The sequence below is a fragment of the Eutrigla gurnardus genome (assembly GCF_963514095.1).
Source record: "Eutrigla gurnardus genome assembly, chromosome: 2".
Classification (NCBI taxonomy): domain Eukaryota; kingdom Metazoa; phylum Chordata; class Actinopteri; order Perciformes; family Triglidae; genus Eutrigla; species Eutrigla gurnardus.
In genome coordinates this window covers 16,213,349-16,231,735 of record NC_139916.1, presented here as the reverse complement: position 1 = coordinate 16,231,735, position 18,387 = coordinate 16,213,349, and the positions used below count along the sequence as shown (strand labels likewise).

Sequence of the window (18,387 nt, the reverse complement as noted above, 5' to 3'; positions counted from 1 at the left end):
TGGTTAGAGGGCGGTCACAGCCAATGAATGTTTACAGCTAAAATGCTAATAAGCTAATCGCTCTGGCTCTCAGAAACCCCGTCTTGTGGGAAAAAGAGGAGCATGAGGAATCTGATGCAGATCTTCTATTTTGTTGTGCTGTAGTAACTGGATAGCTTTCTGTGTATGTGGAGAAGTGTATCTGTTTGTGAATTTGGTGTGTGCACACTGTATTACTTTAACTCAGCTCATGCATTACACTTGGCTTTAAATGAAAAACAACCATGGGAGAAATGTCTTCAACCATCGAACGCAGTTCAGCCACTATTCCACTTCTGTTTATTTTCACCATTTCTGCTATTAGTGAGCATTGCAGAAGGTTGCATTGTCATTTTCTTCCCCTGCCGCTTTAAGAGACCTTCGCAAACTTGCATCACTGAATAATGCAGGAAATCAAAGCAGAACGTTTCTTGTAAAAATGCGCCGGTGATGATGTGATGGTGAAGTAATTCCAATCATAAATATAGAGGATTCATTTGAAATCATAAGTAGTCTAAATACTGTTTGATCATGTATTGTTTTGCATTTTCTTTTGATAATCTTTATAGTGTCGGCTCCTGTGGACAATAAAACTTTTCTTGATGCTGCATATTGAGTGTAAAATGTTGATAGTCAAAGGAATAATGCATCGCGTGTCGGAATTCAGATACGAGAGGAGGCTGTGGTGAATTTGCTCAACTAAAGTGATGCCAGGTTAACAAATGCCATTTAAAAGAAATGTATACAATTGACATTTATTAAGGATTTTTTTGGAAAACAACAATAGTAAAAAAGACAAAAGCAGACAAAAATAAAAACCCAAAACAAAGAAATTATGTACACTGTACAGAAACAAGTCAGAGTGTCAGTTAAGAGAAAACTGGACTTTGCCTGCAGTTTAAATAAATCCAGTTGGTTAAGGCTACCTTCACGCAGGCTGGTCAGCATCATACTTCAAGACACACAGGCTGACAATTTGGTCTCTAAGTATCTAAGTATGCACAGGGTTCATTTTTGAGATCAAATACAAAAATAGGCTTGTAGGAATTAAGACATAAGATAAGGCATTTGATATGTCAGGTCACTGTCATGAATGACAATCGCAGGACTACGCAGAGCTACACTCCAATCCTACATAATATGGACATTTGTTTTCACATTTCCAATAAGATTAACAAATATTCTACAGATTTTGTATTGCATACACGATGCAACGTAAAGAAAGAAAGAAACAAAAAAAAGAAAACGTACTACATTTACAAAGAATAATCCATAGCACCGTCAACATTGTGTTTAGACGTACAAAGAGCACTTCAAAGACACAGAATCTGAATGTATAAATAGTTTTTTTTTTGGAGAAATGAATTTGTTTATATATATATATATATATCCGTCCTGTACTATTGGCGCTGTTTAACTGTTTGGATAAAAAAAAAAGAAGAAAGAAACATTCACAAACTCATGAAAGTCTTTGAAGTTCTTTAAGCCATGCCAGTCCAGAGACGGCACATTGTTCTCATAAACTTTGGTTGCGCTTAACCTGTGTCCAATTGCACTATGTGGATATTCAACTATCTCAGTATTACTGCTCCGTCCTGACTGCTTAAAATGTCGTTCGGTTTCGGGGAGCGGAACATCCCCGCCGCCGACAGTTTGCCCTTGTTATGAAAGAAATACAAGTTCAGAAGAAATGTACAAAGTACAGCAGGAATGTACATCCACAGGTATAAACACTGGTCCACTTGACAAACACGATCAAAGTTCAGTTTTAAGACCCAAGTCATTCTGATCCTCCCATCCTGAGGGCAATGTAAGTGCACTTGACGTGTGGGGTTGTCATAAAGTCTTTGGATGGGTCTCATCCAAAACCTGATCTGCATTGTCGCACATACAATCATTTCTGAGTGGTCTGAGGCACTGAGGCATGACGGGGGATCTCTGGGTTCTCCCCTGATATTGGTACTCCGATGACATGAGGTCATTCATGGCGACTAATGCCGCCGACACAAAGTACAGTATCTTACACTTTTAAGATGCACTTCATCAAACACTGCTGTGTCGTCTTTTATCTGCTGGGGAGCCTCAACAATAACTGCAGCCATCTAGACTGCATGTGCTCGCCTCGCAAGCTAAGAAAGAAAGAAGAAACTATTTAAGAAAATATGTGGACATACAAAACAATATGAAACATGTGTATCTCAGACTTCACTGTAGCTTCACTCTCACTGGATTCTGAAACAAAACAAAAAACTGCTGATATTTGCAAAAATGTGTGAATATTCGAATGAATATTCAAATGATCTAAAAACATGAACAAACAAGATGATTGATTGTCAACATGGCCGATGTGGTCTCCTCCATATGTCCAGTTCACATTACAGACCGCTGCAGTGCAAAAATAATCAGAAGCTCCTAATCGTTTCCTCCGTTGGATTTTTGTCACATTCAGACAAATGACATCATCATAATGGGACACGGAGGATGCGTCTGCTCTCTCTCAGCAGCACGTCCTGCAGGGACGACCCCTTCCGCTCTGAATGATTGGCTCCAGTAAGCCCAGCCGACCTTTGACCCTGCCTTCAAGGTTACAACAGTCTCTCTGGAGCATGGGAGTCGTTTACAAGGTGAATGTTTAAAGTCACAGAGCTTTGCTCTATCGAGTGTGTGTGCTCCTGCTACATCATGTTGTCAGCCTCCATGAATCCGCCTTCTTTCTCAGATCTGTGACCGATGTCGCCTTCAAGAATAGCTGGTCGAGGTGTCATGAGAGTGAATGTTGCCCACGTGTGTGTTGCTGCTCAGTGTGTGTTTCAGTCAGAGTGGTCAGACTGCAGCCAGTAGTTAAGCAGGCGGAGGAGTTTTCACGAGGCGATGAATACAGTGGTTGAACTGAGGAGGACATCTGCTTCCAGTGGTGGTCCAAATGCATAGTTGTGTGTGTGTGTGTGTGTGTGTGTGTGTGTGTGTGTGCGTTTCCATAGAGACTTGCTCGAAGGCAGCTGTCAGGAGACTTTCACCTTTCTATGTCAGTATTTCTGGCAGTTTCCTTAATGAAAGAAAGCAATACATATTTAGAAACTTATTTTAAAATACATAAAGTTCCGTATTTTAATGTTGCTAAAGCAGAAGATATTAAACACAACATCGTCCCTACTTGTCAGAGGCGATAGCTCCCATCGACAGCGAGGCGATGGCGCTGACGGCCTCGCTGTCCGAGTCTCGTCTCAGCCGGCATCTTTGCGCCTGTAGATAGGACAGATCCACCGTGGCAGCCGAAGCCTTCACGCACTGCCAATACTCACCTGCAGGATACAAGAAGATGAAAGGGGGGAGAGGAGGAAGGGAGGAGATAGAGAGAAAGATTAATGGCTTCAGTTCTCGGCATTCTGGTGTTCATTCATGGTTCCTGGAGGGAAAGTGCCTGCACTGTATTATTTAAAAGAAGTACTTGGTATTTGATCCATCAGTGGTAGCTGTTTGCATTAAATATAAGCATTGGCTGTCATATAAACAGCCCGTGGTTTTAAATATCCATTTTGATAATTTCAGAAATGTAAATTCAATCTGTTCTCACAGATTCTCCAAGCTTGAGTCATGTGACACACGGTGGAAGAAAAATCCATCAAGAGTTTGCAAATGTGTTCATCTAAGAGCATGTGTGGCCGTGCATGCAACTCGCATATATTTCACCCTGGGCCTGAATTATGGGCTTAACATTCTTGTGGCTTTGCAAATATTTTTAATTAATCTAATTTGGTTGGGATAACATTTGTGTGCAATCAGAAGGGGATGTTGCGAAGGTCGTGTGCCAGACAAGTGTTTGAAGATAATTGGAGCCAGGGCGGCCGTGTGTGTGTGTGTGTGTGTCTGTGTGTGTGTGTGTGTGTCTGTGTGTGGGACGGCTGGAGGGAGGGATGGGAGACAAGGATGAAAAGGAGGAGAGGTGGCCAAAGAGCAGGAGGGATGAGAAGAAGGAGAGGGTTAAGTGTAGAAATAAAGACACCAAACGTAGAGACCATGGGAAGGACCAAGAATTGATCAATGTTACCAGAATTTGACAAATATTGAATACAAAAAAAAAGAAATAAAACTATATTGTAAATATATATAATATATATAATATAATAAAACTATCAGCAGAATCAATGTTGCAAAGCAAGATTTTTAATTTCCAATACAAAATGTAAAAGCTTGTTTGGACACCCTGACATGTTAAAATCAGCCTCCCTGTGTTATATGCAGCATTACTGCTCTGTTGCTCTACTTGAGCTCTATGTCATTCAGGGCTATATTAATAAACATTAACAACTTGGACAATACAAATGGTGTTTTTGTTGATGTGTATTGGAAGTCTGCTTATTTACAACATGTCTATTTAAATCTCACATTTATTGTGACATCTTAAAAACGTATGAGACATGTGTTTGAGCTTCAATGAGAAAGTAAAGGCAACTGAGACGGATAATTATGAGCTGGGATTGGGGGTAATATTTTGAAGTGGTACATTTATGATAAAAAAACTTGGATATTCCTTGAGATTTTAGTGGCAAATTTACAAGAAAACACTCACAATTTGTGAATTGCAGTCATGAATTCATGAGAAAAAAATTCCCCAAAACTGGAGTAGTGGAGTGCAAAACCGTGGTAACACCAGCCATGTGAAATGTGTTGCCACTAATCAGTGTTATTATTGTAAGGATGGTCTGATCGAGGTGAAGGTCTAGGAAATACACACATACACGCATACTTTCGTGTCCTATGTTCTTTTATAAACACAAAGAAATACTAATATTATAGAAGTTGCATTAAGTAGAGACAAACAACTTCTATCTTTGACTAAATGAAGGAGTGTGTCTTTTATTTCAGCAGAGCTAACACTAAAACCAACCTTTGCGTAGACAGTACCTCGGTTACCATAGTTACACACTGACACTTTTAAGGGAGATTCCTGAACAAAGTTTGTTCTTGTAAATTTGCCATTTTAATCTCTGAGAATATCAGGGTTTCTTTTCTTGTAAAGTTATGACTTTATGTTCTTCATCATGCATTCATCTCGTAAAGAGTTTTTTTTCCTTAGAACTTTGTGAGTTTAATTCAGAAATGTTTCGTTTTTTCTCTGAATGTTACCACCTCCTCGAGCTCTGTAAAATAATATTTTTTACATATATATATATATACATTTTTTTACCTATGATGGTCCTGTAGTGAAGATTAGTTCAGTAGTAGTAGTGAGGTTGAAGGAGAAAGTGTGCAGGTTAGATAAAGAAAGATGTTGCAAACAACCATAAAACTTCTACTAGAATAAAGGATAAGCACCAATGTGTGAAATATGGGAGGTCACAATTTTATGAGTTTATATTTATTATATCTATATTTATATTGAATTTTTGAAGGTGAGGAGCAACACAGAAAATGCGACACACAGCTGGTGTTGCCTGTACAGGTGCTACGGGACGAACCCATACCTATCTGAACTTTACACTTAAAACAACAAAATCCTACGTTCTGAACTGTTCAGCTCGTCATCTCTCTGAAAAACACAACCTATGTCCTTAAAGGATCACTGTGTAGCCGTGATCTATTGGCAGAAATGGAACTACGAGTGTGTTACTGGGTTTGCACTCATAGGCTCATGTTACTGTTGTCTTGGAAAGGGAGGAGTGAGCAGAGGAGTCACCCAATCCTAAACATTGTCCCTTTAAACTTCAATTTAAAAACAAAATAATAACACATGGGTTTTGGAAATTCGTCTGCTGCTATTCTACAAATGACATCGATACATAAAAACTGTGAATCTTTCAGCAGCTCGCTGCACACAAGGTACATTGAAAGCTAATTTCCAGTATCCTGTCAGAAGATTAGTAAGGACGGGGATGTTTTGCCAGCTGTGTGTAACATTATGCATGGTTTTGGAGAGGTGTCGTGTGTGTCAGTGCCATCGAGTTGATCTGCTCGGGGAAAATAATTTACCGAAGTGTTTCTGCCTGCACAATCTGCATAATACAATGGTTTTATTTCTCCATTGATTGTTTTAACAATTATTTAGTTACTTGTTATGCACTTGTCAGCTCAGAGCATATTTTATTAGCCACTTGTCAGGTTGCAAGCCTAAAGCAGTATTAACGTGTGAAATCTGGCCGGTTTGCAGGTAGTGGGTTGATTCCAGTGCTGAACTTTGCAGGTGAGCGGCATCAAATTGTGGTCAACTTCTAAAAATATTATTGTTTCACTCCATTGGCCTATAGGCATATAGGATAAATAATTGTGTGTTTTAACAATGGCATGCAACCAATACTGATCACAATAGAAAACACATAGAAAATGCATGTGCATATATTTTTCACATTGCTGCAAACCCTCTGAATGTCCTGCTGCTGAGGGATCGCGGTGCTACAGGTTGTGTGGTGCGAGTTCTCACCCTGGACCTGGATGACGCTCTGCAGCGACTGGACAGCATTTTTACAAGGCTTCTGGTCCAACACGGACTGGGAAAGAGGCTCCACCTGGGACACAACAGAGTGAGTGGTTGGAGGATAGAACATGCTGAACCTCTCGACAGAAACAAACACATGTACTGAACACGTGCACGGATCTCACCTCCATGCCCAGCAAGGCGCTGACACAGGCTTCAGAGGCATCACAGATGGCTTTGAGGTCATGTCCACCTTCCAGAGCCAGGACCACCCGACCCCCGGCCAGTGACATCAGCTGACGGGTCAGGAAGCCAAAGCCTGGTAGAGAACATCACAAACACACATGTTGAGTCAGAACGTATGTGTGATTTACTGCACCGGCCTCAAACTCACAAAATTGCTGTGAATGTTTACACGCTTACATGCACATCCTTTATGAATCTACATTTTATAATCTATAGAATATATATTTTATCTACAAATTTAAAAGGATTTTTGCAAATCGATGCTCAAGCAATCTTTCATTTCCTGGTGAAGTTGCACTCAGGAAGGTTTGATATAAAAGCTCTTGCATTACACAATGCTTCTAATATCTGACAGTAACGAGCATTGAACAAACATTGATTCTACAAGTTGTCCCACTTAGTTGGAGCTATCTAGTAAGTAACACAATCTGACTTGGTGTTTGCAGGTTCATGTGAGGTAGAGGTCAATCAGGAAACGAAGACTTACTTTAACACCAGATAAGTCATGAAAGATATGTATAACTAAGTATGATAGATTATAGACCGCACGTTGTGCGATGTTAACGCTGAATCTTATCCATGGCCACGACCGTGTGAAAGAGTATGCTAATGAGAATGTGTGCTGTATGTGAATGAGGGGCCAATTGAGGCTTACACTTGGCTGTGACCTCGTAGCCTCCCAGCGATGACAAATGTCCTTCGACAGCATCAAAGCCGGCTGACACCAGTACCACATCAGGGGAAAACACGTGGGCAATGGGCATCACCACGGCTCTGAGGAGGAAGAGAGGAAACGACACGCTGTGAACCAAATGCTGCATCTTACATTGCATTCATTCAAGCGGCCGAGCTGAAATTAGACAGTAAATTTAATAAATCACGTTGTCAACAGGTGTTCATAGTTAATGACTGAGGAGAACTTGGAAGGGTGAATAGCACATAATCCTGTGAAGGAGGAAGTCATTGAGGGATTGATTCAACATCAGAATAGACTGAGAGATTAGTTATGGAAATAAACAGATTTTTAAGTTGCCTGTTAAATAATAAAAAAAACACATAAAAACTGAGAAAAGCTGTATTGTTGAGGTGATTGATTAGCGACTGCAATACGTTACAAAAAAAGGCCGTTTTTTTTTTTCTTGGATTGTTTTCTTCATTGTAAACTCCATCCATACGAAAATGATGAAAGATAAATTATCAAAGGCCTTATTCCAAGCGCTTGATCTCAGTTCTTGATCCAGTACTGGTGAGTTGCCAACACTAGAAGGTGGGGTAGCTTCCAGGTGTGAATGTGTGCAACTGTGTAAATGTGAAGCAGAGCACTGCCACTGCTGAAAAACAGAAGCATGAGCGCTCCGCAAACTTTCCTAGATATATAAAGATAGATTTTTTTAATTTTTAAATGGTCAAAGGAAAGCAAATTTAGGCAGGTGGAAAACAGTTTCTGTCACACAAGCAAATAAAAATGAGACCCTCGACAAATCTGGACTGAGACGCCCACATACTGTATGATCTACTCAGGGGAGACCACTTTCCTCGCCTCTATGCTCTCCTCCTCACTTCCTCTCGTCTCCCGCTGCCAGTTATTTAGCAAGAGCGCACGGCCCATGCCGCGTTTGATTCTCTCTCACTCACTCCCTCCCTCTCTCTCTCTCTCCCTCTCTCCCTCTCTCAGCGGCAGTTCAAAGGCGTTTGTGTGCGTCTGGTTCCTATTAGGAGCTCGTCCCTCTTCTCACGTCACTGACAGCCAGCCATCTGGGATCCATTGGGCCTAATTACGCCGCCTTTGGATTCCCTAACAATGCACCCCCCACTTCTTCTCTTCTGCTCTCCTCTCTTTCAAAGTTTGTCATTCGCCAGTAGCCACCTAGAAATGCACATGAAAATATGTGCAAGCACACATACAGTACATGCTATGTGCAAGCCCAAATATATATATATACATACTTATGCTCTTCCTTTGAAACTGGATGTTCTGTGTGTGTGTGTGCTAGTGGTGATTACAGTGACCTTAAATTCTGACCACCTTCGTAATGCTCCACATACACACACTAGGCCATGCCACTTAATCTTAACGCCGCTGAGCTTTCTCCTGATTGTACCAGAGTCCCAGCACCACAATATCCCCCCTGTCACTAACACACACACCCAAAAAACAGAGACACACATCATCAACAACAGCTAATTTTCTGTTCCGTCCTGAAGAGAAACGCACAGTCTGGAACATCCTGTTGTCTAAATCATGTATTCAAATCGGATTACAGAATGGGCACCAGACTGGATACTTAATTGAATAAACACAAACTCACGATGCATTACATTTTGTCTGCATAGCGTGTTATGCTTTTATTCGCATCAGTTAATCCACAAAGTCCGTTGAAAATCTACTGTTAAAAGATTATGATCTTGACAGCCTCGCTGCAGTTTTGCAAGTCCAAATGAGATTTTTTTTTTTTTTAACTATTATTCTGGAATCACCTTAATCAGAAAGCTGACGCTGGCAGTAAACATAGGGTTGTTCCCTGTGATGACACATGACAGATATCTTTGGCCGGATATGCACCCTGGACATTACAGCTACATGGTATGTGCCTCAAACCGCTGGACCACCAGGACACTTCTCCTCAGCGCTTTCAAACAGGGCACAGATTCTTGGGGTAACACACAATACTCCACAGTACTACAGTGTGGTTAACTGAGGAAGTTTTACACATGAAAACACTTGCCATTTCCCAAACTGGATGAAAAATACCAAAACCAGACGCCTGCTCAGGAAAAGACCAGTTGTTTCTTAATGAGCATCCAGAGCTCCAGTAAACACTGGACTTAGTGTTTCCTAGCCTGCCTATTGGCTCTATGGATTTTTACCAGTATGGCTTAGCTCATTAGCATCTTTCCTTTGACGAGGGGCCCACCCACTGTGCCTGCTGCATGCAGAACCGTGTAGCGCTCACATAATGTTTAATCATCTGGTGGCGAGCCAGCATTGCTGACAGAGTTTGTTCTAGTATCCAGCAGAACCAAAGTATATTCATTCAGGGAAAAAAAATTGCTTGAATGAAGTGAAAATTGTGGTGAGAGCAAATGGTAGTTTCACTAACACATCCGTGTATGGTTTTGTTTTCAGCTCAACAATCAACGGGAAGTTTATACCACTGCAAAAACAGAATGAAGAAACAGATCTCGGACCTGCTTTGAGATACGACAGGTTTTCCCTCGCAGTGATCAAACACTGCAGTATAATTTCAGTTTTAATCGACTCAGAAGTGTATATGAAAGGTGTTGCAGTCCAGTGGGCTTCGACCAGAAGGAGAAAAAATGTCTTTGTCCTCCTGGCACAGATCATTGTAATTGGTGTGGAAAAACTACTTTGCTGTTGCTCATGAATATAATATTCATTCTGCCTTTTCTTGACCTGGAAGCTTTCTATCATTGTGTATCCGGAGTTTTAATTCGTGAAATTAGCTCATTTGATTGACAGCAGTGTCTCAAACTGAAATGTATGACGTCCTAGAAGTTTGGGAAACACACTCACCGATGTGAAAACGATTTTATGCTTTTGTAAATTATCTGTAATGTATGCAATTATTTCTAATTTGTAGCCAATAGGCTTGAAGATGCAGAAAACACAGTCCTGTCATTTGTTACGACAGTATGAAAATAAATATGATGCTTCTAATAGAGACAGGTTGAGGTACTTTTTTACCTGAATGCAGCCAGGTACTCGGCATCGCCCATGGGAGGGTTCAAACCTCCTGTCCATCCTACATTCACGTTGAAGCCCTCGCCTGCACCTGCACCCACCTGGATAGATGGAGAAAGGGGAGAGAGAGAGTCTCTGTGAATGTCAAGTAAGTTAATGAGTCCCAGTGAAAGTTGAAAAACTGCATGACGATGACAGATTTGTGTCAAATGTTCATAAAGTAAGCGCGCCTGTTCCAAAACCCTGCATTGCACCAATCGAGGAAAAGTGACTGACTCTGTTTGAGGCGACACCGGGGAGCGATTATGCTTCCCAAATGAAGGACGGGTGGCTATTAATTCAACACCCCTGTCCCTCCATTTTGATTTTGATACAATTTGTCAAATGGCCTTATAAATCACTCTGAGCCACAACAGAGCTACACCCGTTTATGATTCCCAAGCTTTCGATTATAGCAATACTGGGAAATAGCTCACATTTGGAAATTGCTGCCTGATCTCGTAAAATGTGCTATTTATATATTGAAAGTATATTACTTGTATAGAACTGGGATGACTGTACACTATGTGACGGGTGTATATACATATGGTAGGACGTATCAAATAAAACGTGGTAAACTGCACTACACAAGTCATTTACATTTTATGACGTGATGTAAATTATTTTTGTGGGTTTTATTTGGTATATTGAGATTGACGTGTGTTCTCAAAATGCCAGGCAGAGATGATGGAGGTTCTCTCCGTTTGACCTCACATATTTGGGGCAGAGAGTGAACTGAGGCCCGGGTCTTGGAAAGAAGGTTTATAGATTCCTGCCTTTCTCTTTGTAGTCCTGGTAGCAGCCATTTAGCTGTTCTTAAAGCCCTTCACCATCAGCCAATGTGTCACTTTGAGGGCAGAATGAAAAGGTTGATTGACGTACTCTTGGCAACAAGGCTTGGTAATTTCCTTTGTGTGTGTTTGTATAAATGTATATGCGTACGGGTGTGAGAGGATGTTTGAAAGAATGCTGATGAGCATCGCAGAGCGTCTGTCTCCATTCTTCTCTCAGTGGACGGGATGTTCACAGGGAAAACTAAAAACACATGAGGCCTCCTGTCCTTTGCCAACTGGTAATGTACCCGCAAGCATGCGCATTTGCACATAGACACACACACACACACACACACACACACACACACACACACACACACACACACACAGCTGCAAGCGTGCACAAACACACATAATTCCTGCTATTGCTTCAAGTCTCTTGCACTCCTCTCTGTCCTCTTTCTCTCTTTCATGTTTCAATAGTTGCTGGACTGGATTAGGCCATTGCTGGTTTCTGTGTGGTACTCGGCACTCTCTGTTATGGCTATGACATCACACCCCTACCCCATGGTGCGTTATATACCTACACGGGGGACAGTGAGACTCCAGAGGTTTACCACACAGCTCAACAGAGGTTGAGGGGCCACTTAAGGCAAAGCCACATCCAAGCCGGCAGAGCGTTTTATGTACCGTCCCTCATCGGGGGATTTTATGGGAAAACATTGACTGTTTTATCCTCATTATTGTGGGGGAGGATGGGAGAATAAGAGGAGGGGATGTGGGGGATTGAATGGGTTGTGAATGCCACCGTGGGTTGGGGTCAATTCAATTCTGACTGGGAATAGTCATCACACTTGGTTTCTGGTAAGACCGCAGGCAGAATTCATAGGCATCTCAATTTCCTGTATGCAAACATAGGCATGCAGTTTGACTGTACACATCCTGTTGTGAAGTTCTTGTATCCAAAGCCCTGAAGTTTCTAAAATAAACTAGAACTAGGGAGAGAAACCTACAGCACAAACTCAAAGTACAGGATGATGGGCTCACAGCGAGTCGGATAAACAAATTTGCAGTATTTGGAAATCTCATGTTGAGCAAGTGAAAAAGTTGCAAGAACGACAGTGGACAAAAGAAAACACAAACTTTACACAAAGGTTTTGTGTAAAGTTGGGAAAACACTACAACTATGATGGAATATTTATATATATATACTTTAACCATTTTCAGATCACAAAGTACTTGGTGTTCAAATTTATACTGTGAGCAGCTAATGTTACAGGATCACATTACTTGTATACTTGTGTATGAAAGGTGCTTTACAAATAAAGTTGCCTTGCCTTGCCTTACTTAGATTGCAGTGGTATGACTAAAATATGTTTGATCTAATCGTTACAGCTCGGACTGGCCTGAGCCCCCATCGTAGGAAAGATCTTTTAATCCTAATATCCATGCTACCTTTCCTTTTTCCCTGTACAGTGCATACTCAATCAATCATCATGACCAAAGTGAGGTTATAATTCAAGCTTTAAATCATGTACATTATTCAGGGATGCAATCGTTCTTCTTGTTTTGACACTAAACACAAGGCTCTTGAGCCCCCTAATGTCCCGCTGGAATCACATAACTACCAAATATTTCTATGCCAACATATCTATCTATGGTATTGAATTATGTGTTCTTAGGCGTAAAAGTACAAGAATTGTCTCAGATCGTTTACTCATCACCAAAGTGAACTTGTTTTGTAAAGCATAAATGTTTCTCATATGTTGTTCTTTTGTTCACAAGAATCTAGGTACACACAAACACCCAGTTATCACCATGACAACACAAACAAAGCAGAAAAACACAACATCACAGTGGAAGACCACAGACCTCGCTGGGGTGTCCACTGCCCGGAAAGAAGTTGCCGTCGTCATAGCGATGTAAAGAGATGTACAGCACGCTCGGGTCATTATAGAAGGCTTCCTGGGTGCCGTTGCCATGGTGAACATCCTGGACAATGATTGGATGACAGGTAAGTAAGTTGCCTTGGACCAAAGCAGGTATTTCACTTCATTAACATCTTGATGTATTCACATATTTATTCAGAACTATCTAAACAGTCACTAGAGAGAACTTCACTGTATAATCCCTTGTTATGAAGTATAGACAAAACATGTGACCCAAAAAGCAGAGCAGGGTCTGCAGAACCTCCAAGCCTTTTCCCTGTCAACAGCAAATGTGTTCCAATCTTAAAAGCTTTTTTGATGAAGCAGGTAGTAATTAATGTTTGATGCAGTAATATGTTGGAGAGCACGGTGTGTGCAAAGACACGGCACAGGCTCATATACACACACACATGCTGAACAGAGACGACCACCTGGCTGCGGATCAATATCTGCACGTGTGTGTGTGTGTTCGTGGATGTGTGTTCATATGACTATGTGACTCATCAGATCTCACATGGAAAACATGACTAAATTAATTAATTTAATTAAATAAATGATAAATGGAACTGCTACTGTCGGACGCTGCTCTTGTACGCGCCCACAATACATTTGTGTGCCAGTGCATGTGTGACTTTGTCTCGTATCCATGTGGGGACCAGTGATGCAGATCATGCCTCACCCAGTCCACAATGAGGATCTTGCTGACGTTGAGTTTGTGTTGGAGCTGTTTGGCAGCGATGGCCACAGAGTTGAAGAAACAGAAGCCCCTGTAGACGGACAGACAGGAAGAGAGGCAGCCACGTGTTTTGATCAGAACATCTTCAGCAAATTAATACCACAGAATCACCATATGGACCTTAGGAGCCTCGTCTAAGATGTTATCCAGTTACTTGGCGTCATGTGGTGGCTTTTCAGCGCAGGTTGTGACAAACGCAGCACTGGCTTTAAAGTGCAAGTCATAAAACTAAAATAAAACTACTGCCAGGCAAACATTTACTTCAAATATTGGAGAAATGAGGATGTTTCGTTCCAAGTTTCATTTCACCTTCCACTGCTGACAAACAAAGATGTCCTATTAGAACATTATGCTGAGTCTAAAATCTTACCCCTGAGAAATGCAGAACCCACACATTTTGTGACAAACAGAAAACCAAGCTTATCATCAAATTCACTTCACATTGCAAATGATAACAGTGTGAACTGCTGGCAAGATGTACGAGATGATTTCAGAGAAATTAACTCACAACTTTGTGCAGTGGTTTTCATAACAGCCGCTGTCTATAGCGAAGGTATGCAACAAAAGTGTCGATGTATGAAAAACAATGGAGAAACGTTGGAAGTGGCAGTGTCAGCATGGGTCGTAAACTTTGAGTGCCTTTGTGTGTGTGTGTGTGTCTGTGGACAGTATATTATACTATATGCTGTCTAAATCTGCTCATCAAGAAAAGTCATTATCATCCCATAAATAACCAGTGACAAGCACTGCTGAGCACACACAGTCCCAGCTGAATGTGGTTACTTGGCTAATGCCTCCTATCAAAGACCGACACAAATTCATGCACACAGAGCACACACACACACACACACATGCATGGTTTCTTTTTAGGTGCTTTGCTCTGTGTCTTGAAAGTTTAAAAGAAAACTGAGTGGAGGAGGTGGATTGCCTTGGGCATCAGTCAGATTGCACACATCACACAACCCCAGACACACACACATTGAGAAAAAAAGAGAGATAGGCGCTCTCTCTCTCTCTCTCTCGCTCAGAGGTGTATGTGATCTGTAATAAATCCTTTGAAATACTTTGTAGAGACCTCCTGGCTCGTGGTATGTGTGTGTGTGTGTGTGTGTATATGCTGTACTTACAGAGGGGAGGAGTGGTATGCATGGTGTCCAGGAGGCCTTACCACTGCAAAGCCATTCTGTGGGAAGAAACCAAAAACTAACACCTTTCTGCTTTCAGGGGGCAGCCATCAGAGTTCACATCTTTAAGCTCTGTTCATTGCAGACAACACCTATCTCGGCTCTCTAATTGACACGAAACACATGGGACTTGCTGATAAGGAATTAGGTAGCAAAGACGCACCTTCAGCTCTCCTTGTGCCACCTTCAGTGCCAGGTCTGTGACACATCCTGCTGCAATACGTGAAGCTACTGATGTGTGAAGCTCATTCCAGACTGTATCGATGTCTACCTGTCGGTACAAAAGTGTCAGCCACAGATGTTAATTGGAGATGCAATTAAAAACGTATTCTGTCATTCTCAACAAGAATTCAGAATTACTGAAATCCAGACAGTCTCGCTGTAAATGAACGACATTAATAATTATTCTTAGTGGACCTTTAACTTCTATTGATATTCACAATCTAACAGTTTTTTTCTACTTCTACTTTCTATTCATTGCATCTATCCTTTCTATAAACCCGGGCTTGTGTTTAAACATTACTCCATGTTTCAAAACTCACATTGGTGGTGTGCAGCGGTGGAACAATGAAATCAGAGGAATTTCTTTTATCACAGACTTTGCCATCTTGTTCCAATCACCCCTCTTCACCAGAGCAGCCAAGGTCCGGAAATCCAGGCAGATCAGTCGTCTTATCAACTAACACCCAGCCCCCTTCTTCTTTTCCTACCTCCTCTCCTCTGCTACTCTCTTATCTGCCTCCTCTCTTCTCATTGTGCTACACAGCAGTTTCTCATCTGTCTTTATCCACATCAGAGGAAAAAAGATCTTTAGGTCCTTTTATATTGTCACCAATGTTCCTTCTCTTAGAGTCCTCCGTTATGTTTTCCGACCATTCTTCTCCTGTATTCTCATTCCATGTTTCCCCGACACCCGCTCCCTCTAAACAAAATACAGTTTTACTGGCACCCACCCTTCCAAGCTATGTGTACCCTCTGTCTTTTCTTCTTCCCCTCTCTCAGCCTTGTGAAGCCTTTGAATTCTGATTGGGCTTCAAAGTTATCTTAGCCAAAAACAATAGCATTAGCAATTTGTAGTGTTATTAGTTTAATTGTGTAATGAGGCATAATCAACCATGCAATGTTTGCTGTACACAATTAGATAAGTGGAAAGAGTCTCACATGACTTGTGTTTTGAAGGGGTCTACTATGCATGTGCATGCATACGTGTGTGTGTGTGTGTGTAGGTGTGTGTGGGTGTGTGTGTGTGTGTGTGTGTGTGTGTGTAGGTGTGTGGGTGTGTGGCACTCACCCCAACTCCTCCACATGGTAACATCACAAAGATCCGTTGAGATAAGATTCCTGCAGCAGATTATTTCTGTCATTCAACTGGTCACGAATGTTTACATTATTATAATCATTATTAAGATATTACGGTATTGTTCTGATTGTATTCTAATATTTCTGATTTCATTGTCATTGGTATTACCAGCCAGTTTGCGGCTGTCCAGCTTGAGGCGGTTGAGTGGGTTGGTGCCGAACAGAAGCACATGTTTCTCTGAATGGACTGACTGCAGCTCTTCTAGAGTGGCCTTCCTGCTGCGGATACGCTGCATACACACGCAGACACAACTGCATATAATACTGATTCTGTAGGTATGGATCTGCCAGTATGTGTAGTGCACGTGTGTGTCATACCTCACACTGGCTCCTGAGACCTCTTTCATGCAGTCTAGACCAGATGCTCTGGACCCTACCAGCATGCTCAGGGTGGCGGCTGTTGTCTCCACAGGTACACTGGTGCTTTTGCATCTGACCATCATAAACCAGACCTAGATACACACACACACACACAAATGAAAACACACATCTAAACCATATTTTCCTTCCTGAAATTGTACATGAATTATATTTTTATAATTCATGTCTTCTTTTCTCATTTTCCTGATAAAAAAAAGTGGCTCTCACCTGTGGTGAAGCGTAGCTGGACGTCTGAAACGGGGCTGGACAGTGACAGGGAATGTATGGTTGTGGCTGGATGTGTAGGAGGAGACAGGGAAGTAGAGGCTGGGGACGACTGGGTCCGAACCAAAGGCTGGTGAGGCCAAATTAGGGCAGGACCTCCAAGGGGGTCCAGCTGGAGACCTGATCTAAGGTTCACCTGCCTCTGTGGTTCCCAGGGCAGAGGGTGAAGAGAATAACAGGGAATGAAGGAGCATTTACGACGGCAACATATGGCAAAGACTAAGTTCAGTAAAGTTCCACATACTCATAAGTAGTATGACTCTCTTCAGTACACTGTAATTACTCATTATTTGGTCAATTTAATACTGCTTGTCAAGAACAAGCAACTGATAGAGAAAATGCAGCTTTGCCAAGCATGCTTCCAATGCAATACTGTAAATCCCCCTCTTTTCATCTTGTATAAATAAAGCTACAACGCCCTCTAATGTCAAAAACATGCTTCAAACAAGTACATTCATGTGCACAAGCTTAATACGTTTGATACTATTTATTGTTTCCTATGTCATTAGTCAGAGGAAAAAAACAATAGTTTAAACTTTTCATTTAAGGAAAACTGTTACCCCCCCCATATGAGTCTATATCAGTACCTGACTGAGAGAAGGCGAGGACTCGTTCAAGCTGTCTCGTGAGGAGGAAGTGGACTCTGTGCCATAAACTGAGTCCGTGCTGGCAGTGCTCTGTCTCCTGTGGTAGCCGTCTTCACACATAGAGCCTGGTTCTGAATCGCACACGGACCCAGGCCCTGAACCTGATTCTGATCCAATCACCTCCAAGTCCATGTCCTCTGATGGAATCTGTGCCATTTATTCATTTCAGTGTTAACACGTTTTAAAGGCACAATCAGTAGGAATTGTTGGTTGCAGTTTGTAGACACGACATTCAAAATTGGCCCCACAACGCCGGCACAACGAGCGGTACAGTGCCGGACAGTGGGTGAAAGCCAACTCCAGATTCACAGATTAGTTTAAGAACAAGATTTGTCTGCTTGCGGTTTCACCTTGGAGCTGCGACTGCCTTTTTGGAAGCCTTTTCTTGCAATTAAGCTCCTGGTCACTATTTTTTTTAGAGGTTGATGGCCAGAAAGCCCCACCCATGGCAAAATAAATAAGAAAAGCAAAAATACAGGCAGATAAAGACGCCGCCAAACACGTCTCATGTGTCATAAGTGATGACTGAGAGGGATTACTTTATAATGAGTATTTACATTGTTGTTGAAATCCTACTTCATATTGCCTATGTTCCGTTAAACATGGATCTCTATACAACTGATAAGTAAGTTAGTCAAATAAAAAAAGGGAAATCCATGAATAAAGAGCCCAAAGAATAAACCTCATTAAGATCTAC

General features: G+C 41.6%; 1 protein-coding gene across 2 annotated transcripts in view; it reads right to left on the bottom strand.

The window, feature by feature from the left end:
* Positions 1 to 757: 757 nt before the first annotated feature.
* Positions 758 to 18,387, bottom strand: part of LOC311027788 (histone deacetylase 7-like) — a 39,668-nt gene continuing 22,038 nt past the window's right edge. For both annotated transcript variants that reach the window (XM_084031947.1, XM_084031946.1), the window contains exons 11-25: positions 17,631 to 17,837; positions 16,987 to 17,185; positions 16,717 to 16,850; positions 16,508 to 16,628; positions 16,331 to 16,380; positions 15,203 to 15,310; positions 14,983 to 15,038; positions 13,799 to 13,886; positions 13,064 to 13,183; positions 10,383 to 10,480; positions 7,332 to 7,450; positions 6,616 to 6,749; positions 6,437 to 6,521; positions 3,173 to 3,320; positions 758 to 3,064 (exon numbers count right to left, since the gene is read on the bottom strand). In XM_084031947.1, the coding sequence (XP_083888073.1) occupies positions 3,040 to 3,064; positions 3,173 to 3,320; positions 6,437 to 6,521; positions 6,616 to 6,749; positions 7,332 to 7,450; positions 10,383 to 10,480; positions 13,064 to 13,183; positions 13,799 to 13,886; positions 14,983 to 15,038; positions 15,203 to 15,310; positions 16,331 to 16,380; positions 16,508 to 16,628; positions 16,717 to 16,850; positions 16,987 to 17,185; positions 17,631 to 17,837 (1,692 nt within the window). In that variant the 3' untranslated portion in view covers positions 758 to 3,039. The remainder of the gene's footprint in view (positions 3,065 to 3,172; positions 3,321 to 6,436; positions 6,522 to 6,615; positions 6,750 to 7,331; positions 7,451 to 10,382; positions 10,481 to 13,063; positions 13,184 to 13,798; positions 13,887 to 14,982; positions 15,039 to 15,202; positions 15,311 to 16,330; positions 16,381 to 16,507; positions 16,629 to 16,716; positions 16,851 to 16,986; positions 17,186 to 17,630; positions 17,838 to 18,387) is intronic.